Genomic DNA, 26,822 nt, shown 5'->3' with positions numbered 1-26,822 from the left:
AGGCCTAAATCAGTGGTTCCCAAACTTTAACAACCTGTGAACCCCTTTCACTAAAATGTCAAGTCTCGCGACCCCCTCCTTTTATTTCCAGGGATTGTCTCCTTTACCTGAGTATAAATTATAAAAGCAATGATCTTGGAAATATAACATTTGTTTTTAATGACATGCTTATTACTCACTATTATTAATTATTATTTAGCATTACAGTATTTTTATTACATTATGAAAACGGCAACACTCTTCCAAGATCTCACTTTCGTAGCTTGTATCACTTTGAATAAGCCTGTTATAAGACAAGGCTCCTATGTGTCATCAAGGAGTATCAGATGTGAAACAGCATGAAGGTATTTAAGCAGCCAACTCAAAAAGTTCCTCCTACACAGGCATTCAGGTCTTGAGCAGTCCAGGCAAACAGCACACGTTACAACAAAGCTTAAACTTGTTCTTCAGAATTATTTTAAAAACAATACTAGCTGCCTATTTAATTTTAAAAACAGCAAAAAATATCCATCTCCATTTGCAATTCTTATAAGGAGTCTTGAAGTTTAAATCTCCTCAATGTGATAGATCTGTTTGCTTTGATCTGCTTAGCTCTTGGAAGTCCAAGGGCTCCAGGCTGCTGGCCCCGTGCTGCATGGGGTCCCTAGGGACAGCTCTGTCCACCATTAGGGAATTTTTTCCCGAGAACCCCCTGTAATATTTTGCAAACCCCAGTTTGGGAACCACTGGCCTAAATGATGTGCAAAAGCCCCATGGAATAATTTTCCACTGCCTGAATCCCCAGGCTTGTACCCATTCCTTATTGCCTCCCCAACTTCAGGGGGAGGGGCTATTAGGTTTAGTTAGGAGAGAGAGGATGGTCCAAATCACTTAGCCTCTCCGTGCCTCAGCTCCCCATCTGTACAATGGGGACAATAATATTTCCCTACCTCACATGTGTGTTGTGAAGATAAATACATTAAAAACTGTGAGGTGCTCAGATACTATGCTGATGGGAGCCTTATAAATAGATTTACACTGCCCTAAATATTTAGTTTTCAGCATGATGCACGTAGTGTATTAAAAAGCATTAACTGCATCACTGAGGTTGTCAAGCGGGAACCTGGAGGTTGAAAGCTTCACCTGGGAAGACAGAGCTTTTGGCAGCGAGGGAGGCATGGGGTTCTATTTGAGTTTTGTGCATTAATGAGGAAGTTGAAATTTTTGGCACTGCAAAAAAAGATACATCTCCTTTTCCCTTCTGCCCCCAACCTTCGTGTGTCTGCGTGTGTATGTGGGAGGATTCATTATCTACCTCAGTAAACTTGACAACTATCTGGCTCACTGCCTTGTCCCAATGTCTGCTACTACATCCAATGTAATTTCTGCTAAAACTAGGAACAGTGAAATAGTTAACATTGATATGTAAAGCATCATTAGGTTTCACTGTAAATACATTGAAATACACAAGAAGAATAGGCCATTTTGCTCTTCTAAGACATACTGTTTCAGGACGACATCACTGCATCAGTTTCACTCAATTCACAGTCTGAAATTTATTTTCACAACAATAAGATTTTTTTAAAAAAGAAAGCTTAGATTTGGAAGCACAACTTCAAAAAGGAACAGCAATAATGGGGCAGCTTATGTGGCCACAAAATTGCATTACAAATGGAGGCAAGCTCTAATACATTGCTTATTTCAGCAAACATTTTTATGTACAGTTTTCTTCCAGGAGAAAAATGTCATGAATTTTCTTTGCTATTAGTGAACACCGTTAGCCCAATTTCACTGGACTGTAGAACAACAAAAGCAAAACAGCTCACCAACTGGTACTTGCATATTTTCCTTTTTTCTCCAACTCTTAAAAGAGGAAAAGGAAGTCAGTAGGTGTGGGTGGTACACACACACACAATTCACCCTGAGTAAAGTACATGCACACACACACAAAAAGAGGAACAAGATAATATACGGGCATAGGGGAAATGTTTGCTCGTAAATAGGGCTGATCATATGTTTGCTTGTCAAAAGCTCATGGGACACCACACACAAAAAGATGCTATTTTATTACACTCAGACTGCAAAATCAGATGGCATTACATAAGAAAAAACAGCAACCCCAGAAAACATTTTTTGCTATGTGTGTGTGTGTGTGTGTGTGTGTGTGTGTGTGTGTGTCTACAGCACCCAGCAAAATGGAGTCCTAAATCCTCTTTGGGTGCTACTGCTTCACAAATATCAATAGCAAAGCTTACTCCTCAAGCTGGAGAGAATTAGGAGCATTGCACAGGTGGTACTATTTCCAGGGATAGGCAGTTTCAAAGCATTCAATAGCTGCCCCTTCTGGTCAAATCAGGAGCAGCATTTGGTGAGTTCAAGTCTGCCAATTTATTTTGTGTTGGGAAATGGATGGACCCTGATGAAAGTTAAGATTCACATGCTGTTCTGACCTCTGTCTCTTAAATCAAGGAGGAGGAGTGGATTACTGTGGATGTGGGAAATAATTTATCACTTGAGAAGCATCAAATGGTGGGAGTAAGGGGAAAGGGTGCCAAGAAACTGGTACTTGGAGTGGGTGACGAAAAATACTGACATAAGTGGGGAAAAAGAACCTAGATAGCTCTGATCTAATTCTATGGTATAACTTTTCTGTTGCCATTGATTTCTGAAGTCACAGTCCTCTCATTCCTGATCTACACCAAGAAAGCTGTATATGAAAACATGAAACAGTGCTCTATCAATCATTGCAATGGCCATTTAACCAACCAATGTGGATGAGGTCTTAGAACTGTGTTCAAACTGGCCTCCACACCTGTTGGTCAATGCTAGAAGCCAGTTCAGCAGGAGGCATGCCTGAACTGTTTTAAATCTGTTCTCAACCAAGTCTTTTCTTTGCAGCAAAGCCACAGACTGAGTATTCATTTTCTTCATTATTTTTGGCTAAGTTCTTTATATCGCCACAAAGAATTAGGTACCAGTTACTTACTGACAGACACACTGGAAATCTATTTATCATGGCTAAAACTCCTCGTTCTGTGTTTTTGGACACTAACTGAATTAGTCCAAGAGGCACATTACCAAACCTCAAGGGCTTGATTTACTAAACAATCTCTCAAGAGAGTCTTATTCGATTAGACACAGCTACGGTTAATTCAGCAAAAGTATCATCCCCTCTCCTTTCCTTACAAGGAAATAACCCAGGAGAGCCAAAAAAGGGACAGCAAGACTTTACAAAGCCATCAGTCTATCGCTGTCCTCAAAAGTCATTTGCACTCATTAAAACTCCTCTTTTTAATTTTTAAAATACTTGTTTCTTCCTGTAGGCCTTGGAACGCTGTCCTAGATATTTGTTCAAAGTATATTTCATGCTCTTAATATGACTGATGATTTAACAAGCTTCTTAACTAAGCTGTTCAGACCACAGATATAAATTGCTGTCAAAAGCGATTTCAAATTGATTACCAATGAAGGTCTTGGATTTATTTTAGCTTATCCTCACAATTACGAATAGGAGACAATCTTTATATTAGTCAAAACAAAAACAAAAAAAAAAGACTATGCTGGGATGTAAAGTTAATGTTCAGAATCCAGGAAATATGACAAAATAAAGTCATTTATCCAACTTTAATCATTTTCCCTCATGCATACGCATGAAAGATATCCTAAGGTTGGGGGCGAAGAAAAAAAAAAAGGGAGTTCTTCATGCTTTTTGATTTTTATGATGTGTAAAAAGGTTTTCTCATACTCAAAATGGCTGAATTGTTTTGCTCAAAGTTTAAAAACAAGAATAATCTTTGGTCAGAAAGCTTTTCTGAAAAATTTCAGCCTACAATGTGAATATTTGGGAAGTGATAGAGGATTGAAAATGGGTGGGTGTTTAGAAAGGAGGGATAGCTCAGTGGTTTGAGCATTGGCCTGCTAAACCCAGGGTTATGAATTCAACCCTTGAGGGGGGCACTTAGGGATCTGGGGCAAAATCAGTACTTGGTCCTGCTAGTGAAGGCAGGGGGCTGGACTAGATGACCTTTCGGGGTCCCTTCCAGCTCTATGAGATAGGTGTATCTCCATATATATTATACAAATGTTAATTATAAGGGTAAGTACAACTCCTTCCAATCCTGTTTTATTATCTTCACAAAGAAAATGTGGGGTTCCAAATAGATATACAGGGCCTGATACATGAGTTGCTCCAGTGTTTCTGTTACTCCAGTTTTATGTCAGTGCAGGTATTATTACCATCAGTGTAAATAATGGTCTACAGGCCTACAGCATTTTGTCGTTGAGAGTTTTGATCTTTTTAGTGTGGGTTTTATTTTATCTGCCCTGATAAAAGCTCTTGCAGTCCCAATAATAATAATATCCTAATAAAACTAGGATATTAACCTATTCAATTGGCAGTCTTTCTTTTCAAGTAATTTTTAGTATACTTGATTGCTGGTGAAAGATGTCAAGTTCATAGACTCAGAATCTGACATCTTCCACTTACCCACCCAAGATATTGTATAAAACAGACGGAGATTGCAAGGATCCGATAGAATTCTATTCTGTTTTTGAAAGACCATCTCTAAAAATAAAATATACATTGGTCTTCATGTCATCAATTCCTGACCTTTCTGATGAGAGCGCTAATAAGGGTGCCAATACTAATACGAACACCTTTCCACTGGAACTGGAGAAAAATCAAGTTGCATTTCATACGGGCAACCAACAAGGCATCACATGATAGCATGGTTCAGTCACTACTGCTCTAAATAGATTCAAATATATGACATGGAAGTGGAAGGCTCCCCATTATTACCCTTACCCTTTTTTTTTTTTTGACCCATGTTTTGCTCTAACCACTTTCTTTCCCTTTTTTCCTTGGAACCACAATACTGGCACATACCAAACCACAGAGGCCAAGCAGACTCAACTCAGGATGTAATGACACTTCATAAATAACTGCTGGACAGCAGATATTGCACCACATGCTGGACTTTCTCTATAAGGCTAACGACTGCCAGTCCTAGCTGACCCAAAGAAAATAAGGTAATCTCTCCCCTCCCCCCACCATACAATATCACACAAAGCTTAACAGAAGTCTATCATGCAGCTATAAGTTAATATATCTATAAACATGATAGCACCAAACCCAACAAAATCATGAGAAGCACAAACATGTTAACAGCAAGATTCATGCTTGCGATCATATCAGAATAAGTTCCTAGATGGTCAATGTACAGAGGAAGAATGTGGTACTGATGTTTCTTCTTTCAAAGAATCTATCATATCTGCAAGCACTCTGGAAAGCAGTATATTAAATGCTTCTAACTCAAGAAGTTAAACAGCAAAATTGAAGTGTATTTAAAAAAACCTCATCATGCATATACATATTATGTCTTACAAAATCCATAAAGGTGCGTAAATTTAATCCTGGACTTCATCAAGGAGATCACTTGTGCAGACAGCCCTTTAGAAAAAGCAGAACACTCATGACACTGTAAATACCAGACATTACAGCACCATGTCTACCTGGGATCTGGTGTCCATAGATCATCTCCTCACCTGACCTGCTACCACTTTCTTTTAGTCACTGTCTCAGGGTAGTTTAACTACCATGCTTAAAGCTAGCATCCAATTTGAATCTTCGCCATCCTCACCCTACCTTTGGGGATATTAAAAAAGTAGTCTAGGCAATCTAATCCTTAATATTTTAGTGCCAAGATAATGAAGAAAATCTCTAATGTGGATAATTTCTATATTACTGTTCTTGTTTACGAGGCACCATGAATCCCAATGGCACTATAGAACTAACAATAATATTTTCACTTGTGGTGTGTAGATGTATCTTAAGATATATCTAAATATAAACATTAATTCTTTCATAGAATCATAGAATATCAGGGTTGGAAGGGACCTCAGGAGGTCATCTAGTCCAACCCCCCTGCTCAAAGCAGGACCAATCCCCAACTAAATTCTTTACTCCTAATTAAAGTCTCAGAATCCCATTTTGCTTGTTTGAAATCCGGCAGCCATCTCTGGTACCTTTTTTTTTGCTGGAGTCAACAGGGACTAGAACATTACTATACTTGCATACTGAAGATACATCTGTCAGAGGAAAAGCAGATGTTTTCACATAGGTGTTTTGGATTTTATTAAGAAAAATGTTTAAATACTCTTTTGCTTATCAAATGAACAAGTGGAAAGGATTATTTCACGGTGTTAGAAAACCTGCAAATTCATGGCTCCAGTAAAATATGTGCTAATCACTACCTTGATCATCTTGCTTGTATATCATATTCTTTTCCTCCACTTGTTTGTACATACATTTGGACAGCTCATAGCACGCTTTTCGGGACCTACTGTGATATACACTAATTGTGATAAAAGGAATATTCTCTTAAACGTAACAAATTATCTGAAAAATATTCCATTCTCAGTACAAAGAACAGAATATTAGAAATACTGTTCAGGAAAATATTGTAAGCTTAATGCAAAGACACCTACAATTCTTAATCCTATTCCAACTCAAAAGTAATTTTACTATTCCCTTTAATGAAAGCAGGATCAGACACACTGTAGAAAGGGATATGATACAGTAGCAAGATTCAGGTAACAATGGTTTGGCATTGCCCAATTCAAAATGATATACTGAAAAAGTGGGATTTTGGGTTTAGGATAGTAAGTTTAGTTAATGGAAATTACAAATGTAAAGGGGGAATCTCAATTGAAGACATAGTGACAATCCCTCACTGGCTTTTCTAGAATCACCACCTATTTAGAGGAATTTGCCAGAAGAATCTACCGTCGGATAACTAGAAAACAATATTACACCCCTTCTAGCCCCCCTTAATCTCCAGACCCGTGGTATAATGGTAATTTTGGAAGTGAAAGAGCTTAGATTCAGCTATCAAAAAAACCTAAAGTCCAAGGAGGTGGTCATGGTGGTGGGCCAGAATTGGGATGCTTATGACCAATGAGATACACTAGTATTTGGAACAGAAGCAAGTTATTTCATTCTGATTATCACCTCTATACAGAGGGCCACCACAAGTGAAATACCAGAAATTAAGTCTTTCCCATCATTTCATTTGCCCAAATATTCTGAATACAAGTGGAATTATTGTGTCAAAAATGTAAGATTCCCTTAAACTAAGCATGGGAAGAGAGAGAAATGATCAAAGAAAATGCCAACATGTAACATGTAAATACCATGTAAGCTATAGTCAAATATATTTTTGTGGTGTATAGACCTCTCATATAAACCATTCAGATGTGAGGAGGCAGAGAAGAACATATTTAAATTAAAGAAAAGTGACTGACACTGGCTTCTTTGTAGCACCTTCTCATTACCTTTCATTCTCTCTCCTGTAGCTTAAACTTACCTCTTTTACACTATGTGTTACAGCCCATGTCAGGAAAACCCTTGACATCACTTGGAAAGCAGTCAGGACAACAGAAGAGGGCACAATGCCTGAAAAATATTTTAGGACTGATAAATATACTCAGTTTTACTATTTTGGAGAAAGACAGATTTACTAAAGCACAATGTTATTTAGCAAAACTCCAGTAAAACTGAACTTTTAAAACACAGGATCATGAACTTTAGACTGCAAAATTTTCAGGGCAGGGACTGTGTCCTATGATGTGCTTGTACTAATGGGATGCCTTGATTGGGACTTTAGACACTATCCTAATACAAATAAGAAATAATCAGTCTTGTTGCAAAGAGTATGGCACAGACCTTAATACCCAAGGAGAAAACTGGGTGAGTAAGGCTATGTGTACACTGCACTTTTGTCGGTAAAACTTTTCTCAGTCAGGGGTGTGAAAAAAAACATACCCTTGACCAACAAAAGTTTTACTGATGAAAAGCACCGGTGTGGACAGCACTTTGTTGGCAGGAGATGCGCTACTGCCGCTCGTTGGGGATGGTTTTATTTTGCCGGCAGGAGAGCCACTGTTGGAAGACGGGACACTAGATTAGATGGACAACTGGTCTGACCCAGTATGGCTGTTCTTACGTTAACTGAACACAAATTACTGCAAACATCTAGCACCAGCAGTGCTTGGGAGATGAATAAAGACTGCGTAGGAACGAGAAAAAGAAACGAGAGGCAAGGATGTGGAAGGGTTCAGAAGGAACTGACAAAAAAAAATTAATTTCACAAGAATTAGATTTTTCAGACAGGCAGGCAGTACAGACCTCAAAAGAGCTAATTCAGGCATTACAAAGTAGTAGAAGTGATGGAAAGAACCAAGGCACCCAATCTAAGGTAAGGAAAATAACTGAGGCATGGCACTTTTCAATGTTATCCATGTATTAATGGTGGGTAGATTTCTGAAATGCAGTATGATAGAACTCCTGTGTAGCTCAAAAGATGCAGAAAAAGGGCTGAAAAAACCTATAGTCTGCCTAGTCGTTTAGGAGTGTGATGGGTTATACAAATCCCATTCAGTCCAGGAAGGGTTAACAAGCTGCGGTGGGCTCAATCAGCTCAGCCCACCTCACCTGCAAAGAGCAGTCAGGGATCAGTTAAAAGGAGAGAACCAGCTCAGTTTGGGACTGACTGGGAAGGAAAAGAGACTAGCAGTTACCATGTCCTGGAAGAAACATGGGTGGGCCAAGAGCCATCTGAAGACTTGTCTGCCAGAGTCTCTTTGAGGGTAGGGGAGGCGTGACACAAACTGTTAGTCTGATTTGTTACCAGGACCTGTTGGGGCCATTAAGGCAAGCAACTAAAGCCTGAAAGAAAAGGGCTGAAAGCTGAGTCAAGCAGGGTTGAAAATTCCTTTAGTTTGTGTTTATGTTGGACTTTGACTTGGGGAGGCCGTTATTTTAGAAGGGTTTGAATTCTCAGTGACTTAGCCAGACCGCTAACCCATATCCATCACCAAAGTGTGCTGAAGACTCCCTTGGGCAGACTGAGGCAAAGGTGCTGCAGTGCCACGCAGAGTGAGTGCTCTACCACAAGGACATATACCAAATGTGAGACTCTCTCTCTTTTACCTAGCTGTTGTTCACAGGACTACTAGGCCTGACGTGGACCCAAACTGGATCCGAGCCCATCCGACCTGACCCAACGAGGGTCAAGTCATTTTCAAACCCAGCTCGACCCTTTCCCCTGAACCTGAGTTAGTGCCACTGCTGCTCGCTCCTGCCCATGGGGTTTAATGAGTGCCAGCAGTGGAATGTCCCAGTGTCTGTATGCCTGCTCCTGCTGCCCCCGCTGCACTGTGTGCACACTGTGGAGTGAGAGGCACTGTGACTTGTTGGCACACTCACTGCAGCACACAGACGTGGTGGTTGACAGAAGTGAGGCAAACAGCTACCACTGCAGCAACCCCATATGCCGGAGAAAATCATCAGAGGTCACCCAACCCAATACCAAGAGGGTCTGGTTGTTTTCTAACCCAAACCTGACACTTGTAATGGGGTCCTATTAGGTTTGGATCAGGTTGCAGGCTCCGCCAGAAAGAGCTATGTAGCAACTATTTGGGAATAGCCACTTTTCTGAACTAAATGAAACACTGTCCCAGAGGCTATCTTCACTGCAACAGTTAGGTTGAGTTAGTATGCTTCACTTACTCCATCAGCCTAGCTCAAGTGAGTGATCACATCACAAAACACTCAACTGACTTTTTTTTTTTTTTAAACACAATAAAATCCCTATTTTATGAACGAATTAGGGATTGAGTTTTTCAAAATGAAACATCTTAGTTACAGTAGGAACAGCACACAAATTGCAGTCTGATGCACTGCATCACTTTCTTTTTGTCCTTCAAATGACTGCAAAGTGATTCCCAATGCACTGAAGGTATCAGAATGCAAAGGGATGTTGACTTGTTCTTCAGACTTCACTTTTGTTACGTGTCTCCCTCTCCCCCAAATGGGAAATATGATTCCTATAACAGATCATTCATAAGACTGGTGTTTGTAAAAATTGAGGTTCTACTGTATTAAATTCTCAGAGACGTTGGATTAGCATCCCCACTTCATTACTCACAGGTCATCTAGCTTGAGTTTAAAGCACCACTAACTTGACCTAGAGATTTGTGTGTGTGAACAGAAATAGAATTATAGCTTGAGCTAACAATGTAGTGAAACAAACACTCAGTCACAGTGAAAAGCAAGAGTCTAAACCCAAATGGGAGACCAAACTGACCGGATAATTATGATTGTTGTGTAACTAAGCTTGTCTCCATCTGTCCGCTAACCAACACTAAAACCATGTCTACACTAGCAAACTTGCAGCTGCATCACTACAGCTGTGCCGCTGTAAAATTGCTCACGTAGCCTCTCTATGCCGAACTCTCCTGTTGACATAATAAAACCATCTCAATGAGCAGCCATAGATATGCTGGCAGGAGAGCGTCTCCCGCTGACATAGTGCTGTCCTCACCGGCACTTATGCAGGCAAAACTTGTATTGCTCAGGGGTGATTTTTTTCATATCCCTCAGCGACACAAGTTTTGCCGATCTAAGTGATAGTATAGAGACATTGCCTATGAAGCCTCATGACCGACACAACTTTACCCTCTATTCTAACGTATCCATTCCAGGATGCCTATCACCAGAGTTATAGAATACCTTACAAACAAGGTGGATAAAAATCAATGATTTAAAAATAAAAAAAAATAAAAAAATTGTTTTTTTATTTAAATCTGATTTTTTTGATAAAATGCTTTTTGAGGGGGAAAAAACCTATCTAAAGATAGTTATAATTAAGATATATCTTTGAGATATAATATCTCATCACGGAATCGGGATTATAAATTCTAATTCTACAGTATGAGACAACATATTCATGTAATGGTTAAGAAAAGTTTTATAAATGAGTTCCAATAGTTCATGGATTAGGGACCCAATCTTATAGGGTTCCAGGGGCTTCTGTATAGATTATTTAGGTTAATCTTTCTAGCTACCCAATGGGACTCAGTGCTCAGTCTAGAAGATACCATCAGAGATGCTTAGTTTTGCAGTTCTCAAATACCTTTGTGTCTCCAGAGATAACGTGTTTGTTAACAGCAAACATATTTTTAAATAAATAAATAAATATATAAAGGTGAGAACTAACAGACCTCAACCCTACTGTCCCTCTGCAAATTTGTGTACACAGAGTGACTCCCTTACCTCTCTCTAAAAGTGCAAAGTTTCAAAAAGTTCAATGAATAGAAGATCGTTGGGGGTGGAATAGATCTGGACAAGGAGAAGAAGTCTGGAGATAAATGTGAGAATGGAGGGCCAGGCAGTAGAAACAAAAGTGAAACTGTTTGAGCAGCGTATTCCAGAAGTCTTGAAGTTTTTCTGAGTGTAACCTTCATTGATTTGAGATCTACCATGCCATTCTCTCATTAGAAGGGAAAAGCTATAATGGCAGCAGGCTGTAAAAGAGACCCAGTTTGGGAATATTTTAATGAAGTTCCTCTATCTGTGGGTAAGACAGGCATGTGTGCAAAATGCAAACAGTGCAACAAAGAAATGCGAGGCTTGGTTGCCCAAATGAAAAAACATCATGAGAAATGTTCCTTCTCAGGAGGAAGCTGTGTTGAAGATGATGAAAGGAACATGTCTGAACATGCAGGATCTTCAGGTTGGTAAACTTTTTTACTTCATACTTCTTTCTTAAGGACTGCCTGTCTTCCTTCTGGACTATTCTTGAATTCTCATGTTTGAGCAAAAAAAAAAAAATATATCTATATATATCTATATATATATAGTTGTTACTCTATGGTACTATCATTTTAGATGCAGTTGTTATAAAAAATAAATAGCTGAAATAGGCAGGTCTTCCATTTACAATTTCACCTTTAAAGTAGCACTGAGTGTCAGTGAATGAAATGAGTAATACTAAATGAGCAGTATGGTAATAATAATTAAATAACTGCATTGACTTATTTTGTTTAGGAGAATCCATCCTCAACATATAGGATTCTGAAGACTATCCACCTTCAATATCACCATCATTTTCTGTAGTTTCAGAGTTATCTGCCAATGATAGTGTTTCAGTCACATAGCCACAGTACATCTCACCTGTAGCAAAAAGAAAAAAAAATCTCCATCATCCAGAAACAACCATAGATAAGTTTGTGATAAGAACCAGCAGATTACAAAAAGAGGTAATTGATGAAAAAAGTGCCCAGTTTGTTTATGCAATAAACTCTCCTTTCCGAATGATTGAGAACCCACACGTCATTAACATGGTTCAGTCATTAAGACCAGGATACAGTTCTCCCAACAGAGCAGATGTTGCAGGCGAATTGCTGGATAAAGCATATGAAAGAGAACTTGAGCAGTGTGCAAAAGGTCTAGAGGGGGAAATTGTTAACCTGCGTCTTGATGGGTAGAGCAATGTCCACAATGATCCTGTTGTATGTGCTTGTGTGACAACAGAAGAAGGGAATGTCTTCCTACAGAAACAATTGATACATCAGGAAATGCACACACAGCAGAATACTTACAAGAAGTAGCAGTAAAAGCTATAACAAACTGTGAAAAAAAATTCAAATGTCTAGTATGCAGCTTGGTCACAGACAATGCTGCAAATATATCCAAGATGAGAAGAAATTATTTAGAAGAGAGTTCCAAGCAAATAACATACGGTTGCAGTGCTCATTTGATGCATCTCCTAGCCAAAGACTTCAGTGTTCCAGAATAAAGGCTAATGTTGTTGAAACTGCAAAATACTTCCGTAACAACCACTTTGCAGCAGCTGCTCTGAAAAAAGTGTGAGGAACCAAGCTAACTCTCCCACAAGACGTGCGACTGAACTCAGTAGTGGACTGTTTTGAACACTGTATCAAGAACTGGCCTAATCTGATGAAAGTTTGTGAACAAAATCGTGAAAAAAATAGATGGCACCATCACAGCCAAAGTTCTCACATTGGGCTTAAGAGAAATGTTGAACACATGCTGAGTACCCTGAAGCCTATTTCTGTAGCCTTGAACAAAATGCAGGGAAATAGCTGTTTTATTGCTGACGCTGTTGAAATGTGGAAGGAACTGAGTGAGATTTTAAAAAGAGAAATATGCAATGACAGAGTTAAATTACAAGCATTAAAAAAAGAATGGGACAAGCACTAGCTTCAATTGCAAATATTCTCAGTATGAGGGTCAAACCTTGGCTGCTGAAGAAAAGGAGTTGGCTATGACATGGACATCCAGCAATCGTCCCTCCATAATGCCAACTATAATAAACTTCAGAACTAAGGGTGAACCATTCAAGAAATATATGTTTGCTGATGATGTTTTAAAGAAAGTCACACCAGTGAACTGGTGGAAGTCACTTAAGCACTTGGATTCAGAGACTGTTGAAGTGATAATCTCACTTAACAGCAGTAGCATCTTCTGCCAGTGTAGAAAGAATATTTTCTTCCTTTAGACTAATTCATTCCAAATTGAGAAATCGTTCGGGACCTGAAAAAGCAAGAAAGCTTGTTTTTCTTTTCCAGATTATGAACAAACAGGAAAGTGAAGGTGAAGACAACTGAGTTAGTTGCAGAAGCCAATATTTTAAGTTTCTCATATTGACCTGGCTGACATAGTCGATTTAATTTTTTTTAAATATTTCATTTGACTATTTTAAACAGTTTTAACAAACCTGATTTTAAAAAACTTGAATGTTTAAACTAAATTCAAAATTCATATGCTTGTTTTGTTAAAATATTATGTTTGCTGTTGAAAAAAATCCAGAACACATAACGTTGTTGTAGTTAAATAAAACAATTTAAATGTCTGTCTGGTGATGTTCTCCTCCTAATACAGCATGGCAAGAAAATCCTCCAAATATTAATGATTAACCTGTTGAATTGGAGATAGTCTACCTCCCAATGACTTCATAAATATCTGCTTCAATTACCTTTGGTAAATGAAATAACCAATCATTCATTTTCTGATATAGCTGTAAAACTAATTTGAAAAGAATGTACTTTTATGTAGAAATCCATGATTAAAACAAGTCTTCCTGACTAGTGATTTAAATCAAATCCATTCTGCTTACAAACAAACCTCACACACTTTCTGTAGGCTGAGTTCAATTAACATACCACAGGCTCCTTGCATTCCTCCAATCCACCCCCACCAGCTCCCTTTGTGCCACCTTCTCATTCCCCTCTATTTCAAGGACTCCCTATACCCCCTCACCTCTCCTTCATCCAAGGGTCTGTGTGCCCCCCGCCATCCCACTTCCACCACATACAAGTGGCTCTGTTTATGTTTGCATTTCCCCCTTCCCCCCATGTCAGGGTCTCCCCAATCTCCATCTTTACCCCCTTCTCAACCCACCATTCTTCTTCTTCTTCTGTCTGGGAGATAAATCATTCAGGGTTAATATTTATTGGGAGGATGGGCAGAAATGAGATAAAGGGTGTTATGTTGGAAGGTGTTAATGAGTGCCATCAACGTTTTCATATGTAACATGCAGCGTCGTTGTAGCTGTGTTGGTCCCAGGATATCTTTTATTGGACCAACTTCTGTAGGTGAAAGAGACAAGCTTTTGAGCTTACACAGAGCTCTTCTTCAGCTCACCTCCCACCCTGCAGGTTCCTCGAGCCAGCTCAAGCCCAAGCCCAAAGGTCTATACCTCAATTAAACAGGCCCTTAGCCTGAGTCCTGCAAGCCCGAGTCAGCTGGCGCAGGCCAGCAGTGGGTTTTCAATTGCAATGTAGACAGACCCTAAAAGGCTTCCAGATGTCAAAGGGAAAAAGATAGACAAGGATATAGTTGAAGCTATTAGTGGAAACACTGCTTGTGAAAGAAGAAGTATGCCATTGTGTTGACTGAAAATATTTTGGGACATTACACTAACAGTGTCTTACACAGGGAGCTGAAAAATTTTATTGTGGACGAATAAGTTTATGGGACTTATGGAGTAACAGGAACTAAAGAGACTGAAAGCTCAAACACATTAGAATGTTCAAAATTAATACAGATTCACTAAGGCAAACCACCACACAATTTGCAAATTTTAAAATTTCAGATAAAAACTTGATGGTAACAAATGAAATCATTGAAATCCTGATACTCCTGAAAGAGTGAGTAAAAGAACTTGAAAAAGAATAATGCAATGATTTCTGAAGGCACACAGAATAAGACAGTTCTCACCATACACAAGTCAAATATTTGCAAGCAATTCAGTAAATAACTTGGCATTTGAGGATTCTGCTAGTAGCAACCACTCTGCTGAAAATATGCCAGTTTATCTCATAAGATGAGATCATAGAATCATAGAATATCAGGGTTGGAAGGGACCTCAGGAGGTCATCTAGTCCAACCCCCTGCTCAAAGCAGGACCAATTCCCAACTAAATCCTCCCAGCCAGGGCTTTGTCAAGCCTGACCTTAAAAACCTCTAAAGGAAGGAGATTCCACCACCTCCCTAGGTAACCCATTCCAGTGCTTCACCACCCTCCTAGTGAAAAAGTTTTTCCTAATATCTAACCTAAACCTCCCCAACTGCAACTTGAGACCATTACTCCTTGTTCTGTCATCAGGTACCACTGAACAGTCTAGATCCATCTTCTTTGGAACCCCCTTTCAGGTAGTTGAAAGCAGCTATTGAATCCCCCCTCATTCTTCTCTTCTGCAGACTAAACAATCCCTCTCCTCATAACTCATGTGCTCCAGCCCCCTAATCATTTTTGTTGCCCTCCGTTGGACTCGTTCCAATTTTTCCACATCCTTCTTGTAGTGTGGGGCCCAAAACTGGACACAGTACTCCAGATGAGGCCTCACCAATGTCGAATAAAGGGGAACGATCACGTCCCTCGATCTGCTGACAATGCCCCTACTTATACAGCCCAAAATGCCATTAGCCTTCTTGGCAACAAGGGCACACTGTTGACTCATATCCAGCTTCTCGTCCACTGTAACCCCTAGGTCCTTTTCTGCAGAACTGCTGCCTAGCCATTCAGTCCCTAGTCTGTAACTGTGCATGGGATTCTTCTGTCCTAAGTGGAGGACTCTGCACTTGTCCTTGTTGAACCTCATCAGGTTTCTTTTGGCCCAATCCTCTAATTTGTCTACATCATGGGATGTACTTTCCACTGTGTGAACTTTCAGAATCCATATGATGGTCTCAGCAGGATTTAATGAATGATGAACTGAAATTAATTGTAGCAAAACAGACAAGCCCACCACTGATTCTTTAAGAGTGATGTAAGGTGCACCAACAAAACCCTACTGAAGACAGCTAAGAACGTAGCAAGGGAATTTGATTTGACCAACAGGAATAGTTGCTAAACTCACAGACAAAACTCAGGGACTGGAGGGAAAGCAGAGTGTGCGGCTCAGTGGAACTGGAAGCCAGTTTACAATAATCAACTTCATAGCATGGCTGAACTCTAAAGCAGGCAAGCTCCATAAGACAGAAGAACCTCAGGGAGAAAGGCAGCATGACATCTGACCACTCAAGTCTAAAATTTTTCCAAGGAAGTGTTTCATGTAATTCCCAGATTGCCATAAACTATTAAACTGAACTTTCAACTCAAATTCAATGACTATTATTTGACAACATATAGTTCTGTGAAAGGAGTTCCAGGGCAAAATGCAATATGAGTCCAGAAAGTACAATGAGATGCTATCAGCAAAAAGGCTGCAGTGGATGCAGAGTACTGGGAGGTGTCCCTTAAGAACAATGAAGAGAAACTGGGATAAATCAGGACATGCTGGAGACCATCCAAGAGACATTTTGAGAAGAACTGTGAATACTGCTATCAGCAGCCATTTATAGATCGGTCTGGTTTGAGAAGCCTGGAGGAACAGGCACAAATAGTATAGTGCTGATGTTTTGTATTAGACACCTAAGCAAAATGGTTTAATTTATAAATCAACATTTATTGCTTTGAGATTATTTAAAGCCCAGCCTTTGTACGAGATTGTAGAAAAGCGGAGTGAAAGAATTATAAATCCTTATTAATACTTCTGAAAGAAAATCCTGTTTCACTTGAAGTTTTCCAACTAACAAGGACCATTTTTAAAATGAGTGCAGTTTATTTTGGAGAGACAGTAACTGAGTATTTGATCACCTTGGGGTAACAGCAGAAAGTTACGTTAATCTGGGAGAGTTATTAATGTTACTAGTTTATAACTGCAATCACCTTTCCTGAAATGATCAGCATTGGTTAAATATAATCCAGTGATTTATGATAACAGGCTGTTAAATCCCAGTTTGGGATAGGTAATGTACAAAGTGTAATAAGCCTGTGAAAAATTCTTCCCATTTGCTTTACAGAAGAATGGTACTTGAAAATAATTCTGTTGAATAGTAACTATATGTTTAAAAGAACTGAACACTAATATACTGTTAAGAAATAATGTATCTATTCAGGTAACCGGTATTAGAAATTGTAATTTTTACTAAAATAAAGAAAAGCTTGTTTTCTGAAGAAGGATATTCCTCAACTCAGAACAGAAAGTCAAAGTCGGCTATCTTGATCAAGTGGCTGGTGACAATCCAAATATTATTAGCCTCCTGATAACTATTTTCTAGTAACTTTTTTAAGTGCATGGACTTTGTCTTCATGTGCACATGTCCAATACCTACTATACTGCAGGATCTTATCAGAATACAAATAATTGTATAAAATTACCAGATACTTAAATTAGGGACCAGTTTTATAACCTGTAAGCAACTACTGTACTTGTACTAAATTAAGCTAAAAGTAGCATTTGTAATTATTTCATTCAGGAAGAGTTTGTATAGTTACCACTATTATTTAAGAAAAAATGTTGTCAAACCCTCACTGGAACAAAAAAATTCAGATTGCTTAAGTGTACCGGCCCTTTTAAAGCAATCTAGTGGTTTCTTCTAATGAAGTATTTTTTTGTCCAAAGTAGTAGTATTCCCACAAATGGGTAGGGAGAGATCTATTCTTTTAAAGACATTTTCTTTTATAATTTCACTAATTTAAAAAAGATCTAGCTTTTCACTTCTTGGAGACGCTATTCATGGTTTACTAATTGCCTTTCATAGAAACACACAATTTTTTGGAGCAACAATTATTCAGAAAGCCAAAAACTATTGCATCAAACAGTATTAGACTGCCCTCTGCTGCTAGATATATCAATGTTTGAATTCAACTTTCCAATAGCAATATTTGGTTATACTGAAATACATTTTAAAACCAGAAAATTAACAGACTTGATGCTAGCATCAGGAAATACTTCAAATTTGGGGGGATGCTTAGATGGTGTCTGGTGTTTTCAGATTTGTAGCTTTATGGATTTGGAATCATAAGGACATTTTATTGATTGATCCTGTCTTTGAATGCTTGTTGAATAAGAACTAAACAAACAGTTGTATTTCAAATTACAACAGGAACTTTCTGAATGCAGAACTTCCCACTTCTTTATGAAAAGTAGTTTAGTTTTAAAAATAAACATCTGGATTTGGTAGAGCAGCGTAAGTGGGCTTCTTCACACTTTGGCCTTGATTCTGCAAAGATTTACAGACATATTAACTACACACACTGTGAGCAATTCCCTGGAAATAGTCATAGGGCATGAAGTTAAGCAGGTGCTTAAGTACAGTATTTGCAGAATCAGTGCCTGTATGAGTAACACATAAGAATGCTTAAGTAGCAACATTTCAGCACAAAAATCAATCAACTGCAAAGATGCCCTTCTTGTCATCATGTGAGGTGGGGTTTGTAGGTCCATGCACTTCTAGACACACTGAAGCTTTCTACTAGCACTTATGCATTGAAATCCAGACTACTGATATGGAGTTTACAGTTTCTATTAGGCAAGTTATTGTCTGTGTATAGGCAAGTTATTGTCTGTTGTGACGGACTCAGACCAGACGTCTATAAGAGAGTAAGTGGAAGGCAAATATATCAACCTCAGGATGAGCAGGTCCCTGTTCCCTGGGTAGCCAAACAAAGGCTACTCCAGACCAATCAAGTCACCTGACACCAATTAAACCAGTTAAGGTCACTGGGCTAATGCAGGCACCTGACTCAAATTAGCCGTCAAAGGGTCAGTTAAGGCTGTTAGGCTAATGGAGACAGCTGGAACTAATCAAGGTCCTACTCATACTGCTTAAAAGCTCTCCTTCCAGTTCCCTCAAGGAAGCCCAGGTGAAAGGGGCTGGAGGAGAGGAAACTTTGCTGAAGCCTGAGGTAAGGGTGAAGCTGGGAAAAGGGGATCATGGGAAAGCGGCCCAGGTAATCAAAGCAGCATCAGTGGTGAAGGGGAAGCTGCCAACAGCTGCTACCATTAGTGTCCCTGGGCTGGAATCTGGAGTAGAGGGTGGGCCCAGGTTTCCCCCTTCTACCCCATGCTTTACAGAGATCCCCTTGAGAGGGAAAGCAGACTTAGGTCCAGGCAGGAGGCTGAACTGCACCTACTGAGCTCTAAGGAGCAACAGAGACTATGGGTATTCCACCTTCCCACCTCCCATACTGGCCTGTGATGAAAGTAGCTCAATAAGCTGTGACCTTTGCTGCTATACTGAGAAAAGGAGGTCACATTGAGGGCCTTAGCAAGCTTGTGAGGCCACTGAATCCGCCTGGAAGCGCAGGACCCACCAATACAGGCTTGAAACTTTGTCACACTTTGTACAGAACAGACCATATGCTAGGGCCTGAACTTGCAACCCTTGTTCACCTAAGTAATCCTTACTCACCCAACTAGTCCCACTGAAGAAAACAAGATTATTATTGGTAAGATCTGGAATAAATAGTGACTTTGCCTTGCCCAATTCTAAAATACATCTCCACATTCAATGACCAAAAAAACTAAGTTAATGAAGAGTTAAGGTTGCTTGGTGGTGTCGTCCCCTTGCAGAACAGTGAGTTGAGCAAAACTCAAACTTCTGAAAACTAGGAAATGCAAAATTAACACTACCCTCTTTCAGCAATGCCCTAGTATGCCCCACTAACACATCTTTGCTTTGCCAACCACAGTTGCTGAAATGTATAAGCTCTTCATGTCCTTTTACAACCCACTCACTTTCACCCACAGGATTCCACTTAACACTATTAAAGGACAAAAAGGGGGAAAGGAAGGTTGCTCCCATCACCTTCATCTGCTCCCCTGAAGCTTGCAGTAGACAATGGGAATTATTTGGATACACTCCAAGTGCAAGGGGTGTGTTAGGTGTGCCTACACTAAATGGTGGAGGCAGTAGTGGGACCCATGTGTAAAGGTATGTTTGTGATACATGGGTGGATTACCTTGAGGTGACAGGTATGATTATATGAGGGAATCTATGTTTTGCATCCTCCAGTGCATTAGCACAGGTAAGAGCTGCATGTATACATTCAGGATACAATATGCATGGGTGGTTTATTAGGAAAAAAAGTATTGTCAGTAGTGAGCTGGGAATATAACAGTCTAAGCATTTATCATCTGCATGCACTAAAGGTAAAGTGAGTGTAGTCAGTGTCAGGTGTAGCTGTACTGAATGGTGAAAGCAGTATTTAGCTCTGAGGTGTTTGAGAGATCTGTGGATTACTTTGAGGTGTGACAGAGCTGAGACTGATACGAGGAGATAGCTGTTTTGCACCCTCTGATGCATGTGATGAAAGGGAAGAGGTTCATTTGTCTCTTCAGGATGCAGTAGGCATCATTTCCATGCTGACTGTGTACGTTACGTCAGTAGCAGGGCATAGGGCTTTTATTACAAAGGATATTGTCAGCAGTGAAGTGGAGCATAAGCAGTTATTAATGCTTTAATGATGGTTAAGTGTATTCTGTGAGTAATGGTACGTCTACACTTGAGCTAGGAAGTGTGATCCCAGCTCACTCAGCTGCATCCTTGCTAGCTCTCCTCAAGCTACCTTTGAGTACAAACCCACCTCGACCCTCTTGTACATCCTTGGACACTATCCCAAGCCACCATCCATGCTACCCTCCCTCTCCCCCACCTACCTATGTATAAAATGTATTTTTGCACCTCCGAGCTCAAATATAGACATACCCTCAGGGAAAGGCAGTTGTAAAAGACTATAGTAGTTCTTAAATTGCACATGTGTGGTTAGGTGTGAGTCTATCTTGACCCTCCTGATTCTTATAGTGTCAAGGGCCAGTGTATGTGCATATTGAAGTATGTTGTGATAATTCGCTGGTTACAGAGCTGCACTGTTACCCAGAATGTCCACAAGTGGTGGACCGTAGAACAACAACCTACAGTGAATGTTAGCTGCGAAATAAGCAGAGGTAGCTCTGACAAATAAGCAATCACGGACCAAGCAGCAGCAGCACCACTAGAATGTGGTAGAGAGAGCAGATGGCAATGTTGTCCTTTTTGGAAAGCCACATGTGCCCTCCAATGGTGCTGTGACATGGCGAATTCAGGCCATCATTATGATAAACCTGTCTAGCCCTCAATCTTTTGGGAATAATGCCTTTAATGGCAGATCAGACAGAGGTCGACACTAGTATCCTCAATGGCTGTAAAGCTGAATATAGGCTGCAGTGAAGCAGTATATCTGGGTCTCCTTGCCATTGGATTAAGATCTTGTCCCGTCAAGAATCTGTGGGGAAACTGGTGTGCAACGGTTCCTTCACATTAAAAGAATCCATGCAGACATCTTTCATGGAACCACCACCTACCAGCACATACCTCAGTCCTTCAGAGACCAGCTAATGGCAATGGGACCAAGATTGTGATGTCTGGGAGCTCCTAGTCATAAATTGGCATGAAAGCTGCAGTTACAAGATAGTCGTTAAGAACTCAGATGAGGCAGGAGTGTGTTTTCGGCAACTGTAACTGAGCAATCCTTTTAGGATTTGCTCTGCTCACCCCACATGGGGAAGGGAATAGAAAAGGTGCCCCAAATATAGCTTGCATCACACCTCCAGGCTGCATTGCCACATCCAGAGGAATCTTGTAGTGGTTGAAATCAGCAAAGCCATTTCATCTAATTTGGGACCTGGAATGTCAGGACTCTCATGGACCAACCTAATACTGATTGTCCAGAGCATCTTACCGCAATTGTGGCCCAAGACATTATGCGATATGTCATCAATATCGCTGCTCTGAGCAAGACTCAACGAGCAGGAGAGGGGGAGCTTAAGGAACAAGGAGGTTAATGTACCTTCTTTTGGAAAGGAAAACTTGAAGAAGAATGTTGAACTCACAGCTGGATTTGACATCCAAACTGAACTTGTCAACCAACTTAACAAGCTCTCTATTGGAATCAATGAATGCCTTATGACTCTTTGATTGAAACTTGCAGTGAACTAATAGGGCACTGTTGTTGTTAGTGCGTATGCCCCAACACTTGATGCCAATGATGATGCCAAAGAAGAATTCTACACCAGCCTTGATCAAGTTTTCTTTGGTGTGCCAGTGACAGATTGGTTCATCCTTCTTGGCAACTTTAATGATAGAGTCGGATGAGACTTGACTAGGAAGGTGTAGAAAAGATCATTTCAAACGGCATCCTCCTCCTTATCAAATGTGCAGAACGTGAACTTGTTATCACTAACACCTTGTTTTGCCAGTGAAACAAATGCAGGACATCACAACATCCACAATCCAAGCACTGGCATTTGATTGCCTAGGTCATTTTGCAGTCCCAGGCCTGGACAGACATCTGCATTACTGAAGCCATGATTGGAAGCAACGACTGCTGGACTGATCATCACCTCATCTGCTTGATCATGACCAGAAGACTAGCCCCTAAATGACAGCTTCAATGGAAACTATGCAGACAGAAAATCCGTATAAAGGCACTCAAAGATCCAAGAAAGTGTGACCTCTTCTGCCAATGCCTCAGCGAAAAACTGACAAATCTAAGACAACTGAATGTGTCAGCAGGGTTTCCCCCAAATCCAGCATCCTCAGTGCCTGCGAAGAGACACTAGAGTTCTGTCAGAAAACATCAGGACTGATTTGATGATAATGATCAGAAGATACAACACTTGACTGATCACAAACAACAACTTTTGTGTCTGGCAGAACATCAACTCTGTGCAAAAGAAGCCAGCTCACCAACAAGCAAAGGCACAGGACTGAAAGAATTCGTGACAGAAAGAACAGAAACCCATGATATACATGGCTTCCTTAATGCCATTAAAACCATTTATGGCCTATGCATTTGGAGGCCAACCTCCTGAGATCTAAGGATGGAAGGGAGTTGATCAAAGAAACTGAAGCCATCAATGCACACTGGAAGGAACACTTCGAAGATTTCCTCAATAGTGACACTGCAGTTGATGAATTTCTTCACCTTCATCCCACAATATCTGATCAGAGATGAACTCGCAATACCTCCAACCCTGGAAGAAGTGCGCAGAGCTATTAAGTAGATGAAGACAAAAAGGCATCTGGAGTTGATGGAATCACTTCAGAAATTTAAAACAAGGGGGAAAGGAACTCACCTTATAGCTACACACTTTTGTTCTCAAAATATGGAACCATGAGAAAATCCCAGATGAACTTAGAAATGCTATGACTGTGACAATTTTCAAGAAAGGAGATAAATCTGACCATGGAAATTATAGAGGAATCTCCCTGGTAGCAACTGTAGGAAAGGTCCTCACAAGACTTCTCCTGAATCATCATCTTCCACTTTCCAAAGACATTCTTTCTGAATCTAAATGTGAGTTTAGACCACCAAGAGGCATTATTGACATGATCTTCACTGCTCACCAGCTGCAGGAAAAATGTACAGAACACCACCAACCACTATACTTGGCGTTCATCAACCAGACAAAAGCCTTTTCCTCCACTAATAGGGAAGCATTGTGGAAAATCCTTCTGAAGTATGGATGCTCACCAAAATGTGTCACCACTCTTCATCTCCTTCACAATAACATGCAAGCGGTGATCCTCTGTAATGGACCTACTATGGCTCCTTTAGGGTTAAGGCAGGCATCAAGCATTCCTTGCTGCAATGCTCTATATTTGATCACTGATAAGATTCTAGTCAGAGTGCAGATAATCTACCGAAAGGATGGCAACCTGGTTCCGCATTGGCTGCTTCCTATCCAGAATCAAAACATCGCCGACTTCAGTTGTCGAGCTTCAGTATGCTAATGATGCCGTAGTGTGTGTTCACCTGGAAACAGATCTTCAGGCGATTATAAACATCTTTGCTGAAGCATATCAGAAAATGGGACTGACACTTAACATCCAGAAAACAAAGGTCCTCAATCAGCAAGCTCCTGGAGCATAATTCCCAGCCCCAGAAATATAGATCTATGATAACTTTCTAGTGAATGTTGTGCACTTCCCATATCTTGGAGACCAGGCCATCTCTCAGACAGCAGACGTTGATGAAGAAATCCAGTAGTGGCTCAAATGTGCAAGCCAAGCTATGGTCATCTGAGAAAGAGGCTGTCTGAAGATTGCAACATCCGAACCAAAACCAAACTCATGGTCTATAAAGCTGTTGTGATCCCACCCTACTGAGTGGGACTGAAACATGAACAACATACAGGAGACATCTTAAGGTGCTGAAGTATCATCAATGCTGTATGCATAAGATTCTCTGAATCAAATGGGACAATAGACACACTAATATAAAGGTCCTCTCGTAAGCCAATATTACGAGCATGGAGACTATGATTATTTATCATCAATTTTGCTGGGCATGCCATGTTGTCTGGATGCCTGATTCCAGACTGCCAAAACAAATCTTCTACTCTCAATTCAGCCAAGGCAAATTCACTAGAGAAGGGCAGAAAGAATGCTACAGGGATGTCCTCAAGGCTAATGTGAGAAAATGCAATATTGACATCAACTCATGGGAATGTATAAGGCTAAGTTTTTGTCATGGGTATTTTTTATTTAAAATAATGGACAGAGCATGCGAAATAAACAAGAAAATCATGGAAATGTAGATCTAGTAATGCCATTTTCATCAGGGTGGATAAACAATTTAAAAAAATCAATTTCAATTTCTTTATTGAAATCTTTGATAAAATGCTTTTTGAGGAAAACCTATGTAAAGTTTTAATTAAGATATATTATAGCTCAAAGATATCTCCTCATGGAATAGGGATTATTAGTTCTATAGTATGAGACAATATTCATGTAATGTTTAAGAAATTTTGTAAATGAGTTCCAATAGTTCATGGATTAGGGACCCAATTTTATGGGGTTCCACAGGCTGCTGTATAGATTACTTAAGTTAATCTTTCTATCTACCCAATGGGACTCAATGCTCAGTCTAGAAGATACCATCAGAGAGGCTTAGTTTTGCAGATCTCAAACTGTGGCTGTCTCCCCCCCAGAGGTAAATAGCAAAACAGCAAAAATGTTTTTAAATACATAAATAAAATAGAGGTGAGAAATAACAGACCTCCACTCTATTGTCCCTCTGCAAATTTGTGTACAGAGTCAGTCCCTTACTCTCTCAAAGTGCAAAGTTTCAAAAAGTTCAATGAATAGAAGATTGTTGGGGGCAGAATAGATCTGGACAAGGAGAAGAAGTCTGGAGATAAATGTGAGAAACAAGGGACATATGCTTGTTTTGTTAAAATATTATATGTTTGCTGTTGAAGAAAAACATCCAGAATACTTAACGTTGTTGTTTTAGTTAAATAAAACAATTTAAATGTCTGTTTGGTGATGTTCTCCTCCTAATACAGCATGGCAAAAAAATCCTCCAAATATTAATGATTAACCTATTGAATTGGAGATAGTTTACCTCCCAATGACTTCATGAATATCTGCTTCAATTACCTTTGGTAAATGAAATAACCAATCATTCGCTTTCTGATATAGCTGTAAAACTAATCTGAAAAGTTTTCAAAATAAATCACTGTTTAAAAATGTAGAGTGTGTACCTTCTAAAAACCTACATCTATCTGAGTTGTGAAGAATATGTATTAAGGTTATAACAACCAACAAGAATGCACTTTTATGTAGAAAACCATTATTAAATCGAATCTTCCTGACCAGTGATTTAAATCAATTTGATTCAATCAAATCCACCCTGCACTACATCAATACAGAACTTTTAAACTGCCTATTTAAATCTTATATAATAACTACTGACCAGATTAACTGTTAGAGTGTAAAACGGTCATTTTTTAATAGAGCTTTCAACTATTCTGAAATAGCATATTGTACATCGCCAGGTTGTCATCTTTGAGCGTCTGTCATGTCGCAAGATATTTTTGTAAGGCTAAAATGATCTCTCACAGTCCACATTGTTATCAGGCACCAATAAACACCTCAGAGCAATTATGGCCAGACTTGGAAAGTGATCTTTTAAGGTGCACCAACATTCCAGAATGTCAAGACCCTCCATTTCAGAAACTGCACTGCTGCAATTACAAAAATTGGCTTTTGCCATCTCATTGTCTTCAAACATAGGAATAGACTCAAATACATTTAGTGATGCAAGGTCAAGAAGTTTGGCCTGATTGGGATCAAACACTTGGCAGGCTTTAAGAAAACTGGCAGCGGGCTGACAAAACCATTTAGAACCAGTCATGAACCAGTCCAAAACATTGATTCAGCAGTTCTTTCAAGTCACTCTGACATGTCTTTCAAATTTTTTTGGCAAGTATGCTCTTTGGAGATGATCCGAAGTAGGTATAACACCAATGTTTTTCAGGGAGCTCTTCATAGCAGGATTGTCTAGGACATGTAGTGGAATGTTAGCGGTACAGAAAGCCTCTGTAAGTTGGTAAACTTCTGTCCTACGATGCAGCTGTTCTTTGGTCGTCACAGTAAATAGCTCACTCACTGTTCTTTGTAGTTTAGCTTTCTCGCTCAGGCCTGCTTCAAGCTCTTGTGCCTTATGTTTATGCAAAGCACTTTCTATATGTTTGTCACAGTTTCCTTTTCATTTGTAATCTACAGGAACATTACACGCCGTACTAAACATCAACCCGCCACTTTCATGAAATGTTCCCTTTGGGTATTGACTACTTTTCTACTTAGTAGTGGTTTTTGCCACTTT

General features: G+C 39.7%; 1 protein-coding gene across 2 annotated transcripts in view; it reads right to left on the bottom strand.

The window, feature by feature from the left end:
- The window catches only part of HACD2 (3-hydroxyacyl-CoA dehydratase 2), a 46,121-nt gene that overhangs the window by 8,197 nt on the left and 11,102 nt on the right, over positions 1–26,822 (bottom strand). For both annotated transcript variants that reach the window (XM_054044301.1, XM_054044302.1), the window contains exon 4: positions 7,344–7,432. In XM_054044301.1, the coding sequence (XP_053900276.1) occupies positions 7,344–7,432 (89 nt within the window). The remainder of the gene's footprint in view (positions 1–7,343; positions 7,433–26,822) is intronic.

The sequence above is a fragment of the Malaclemys terrapin genome, chromosome 11 (assembly GCF_027887155.1).
Source record: "Malaclemys terrapin pileata isolate rMalTer1 chromosome 11, rMalTer1.hap1, whole genome shotgun sequence".
Classification (NCBI taxonomy): Eukaryota; Metazoa; Chordata; order Testudines; family Emydidae; genus Malaclemys; species Malaclemys terrapin.
Note: the sequence above shows the minus strand (reverse complement) of the source record. Positions and strands in the feature narration are given on the sequence as shown.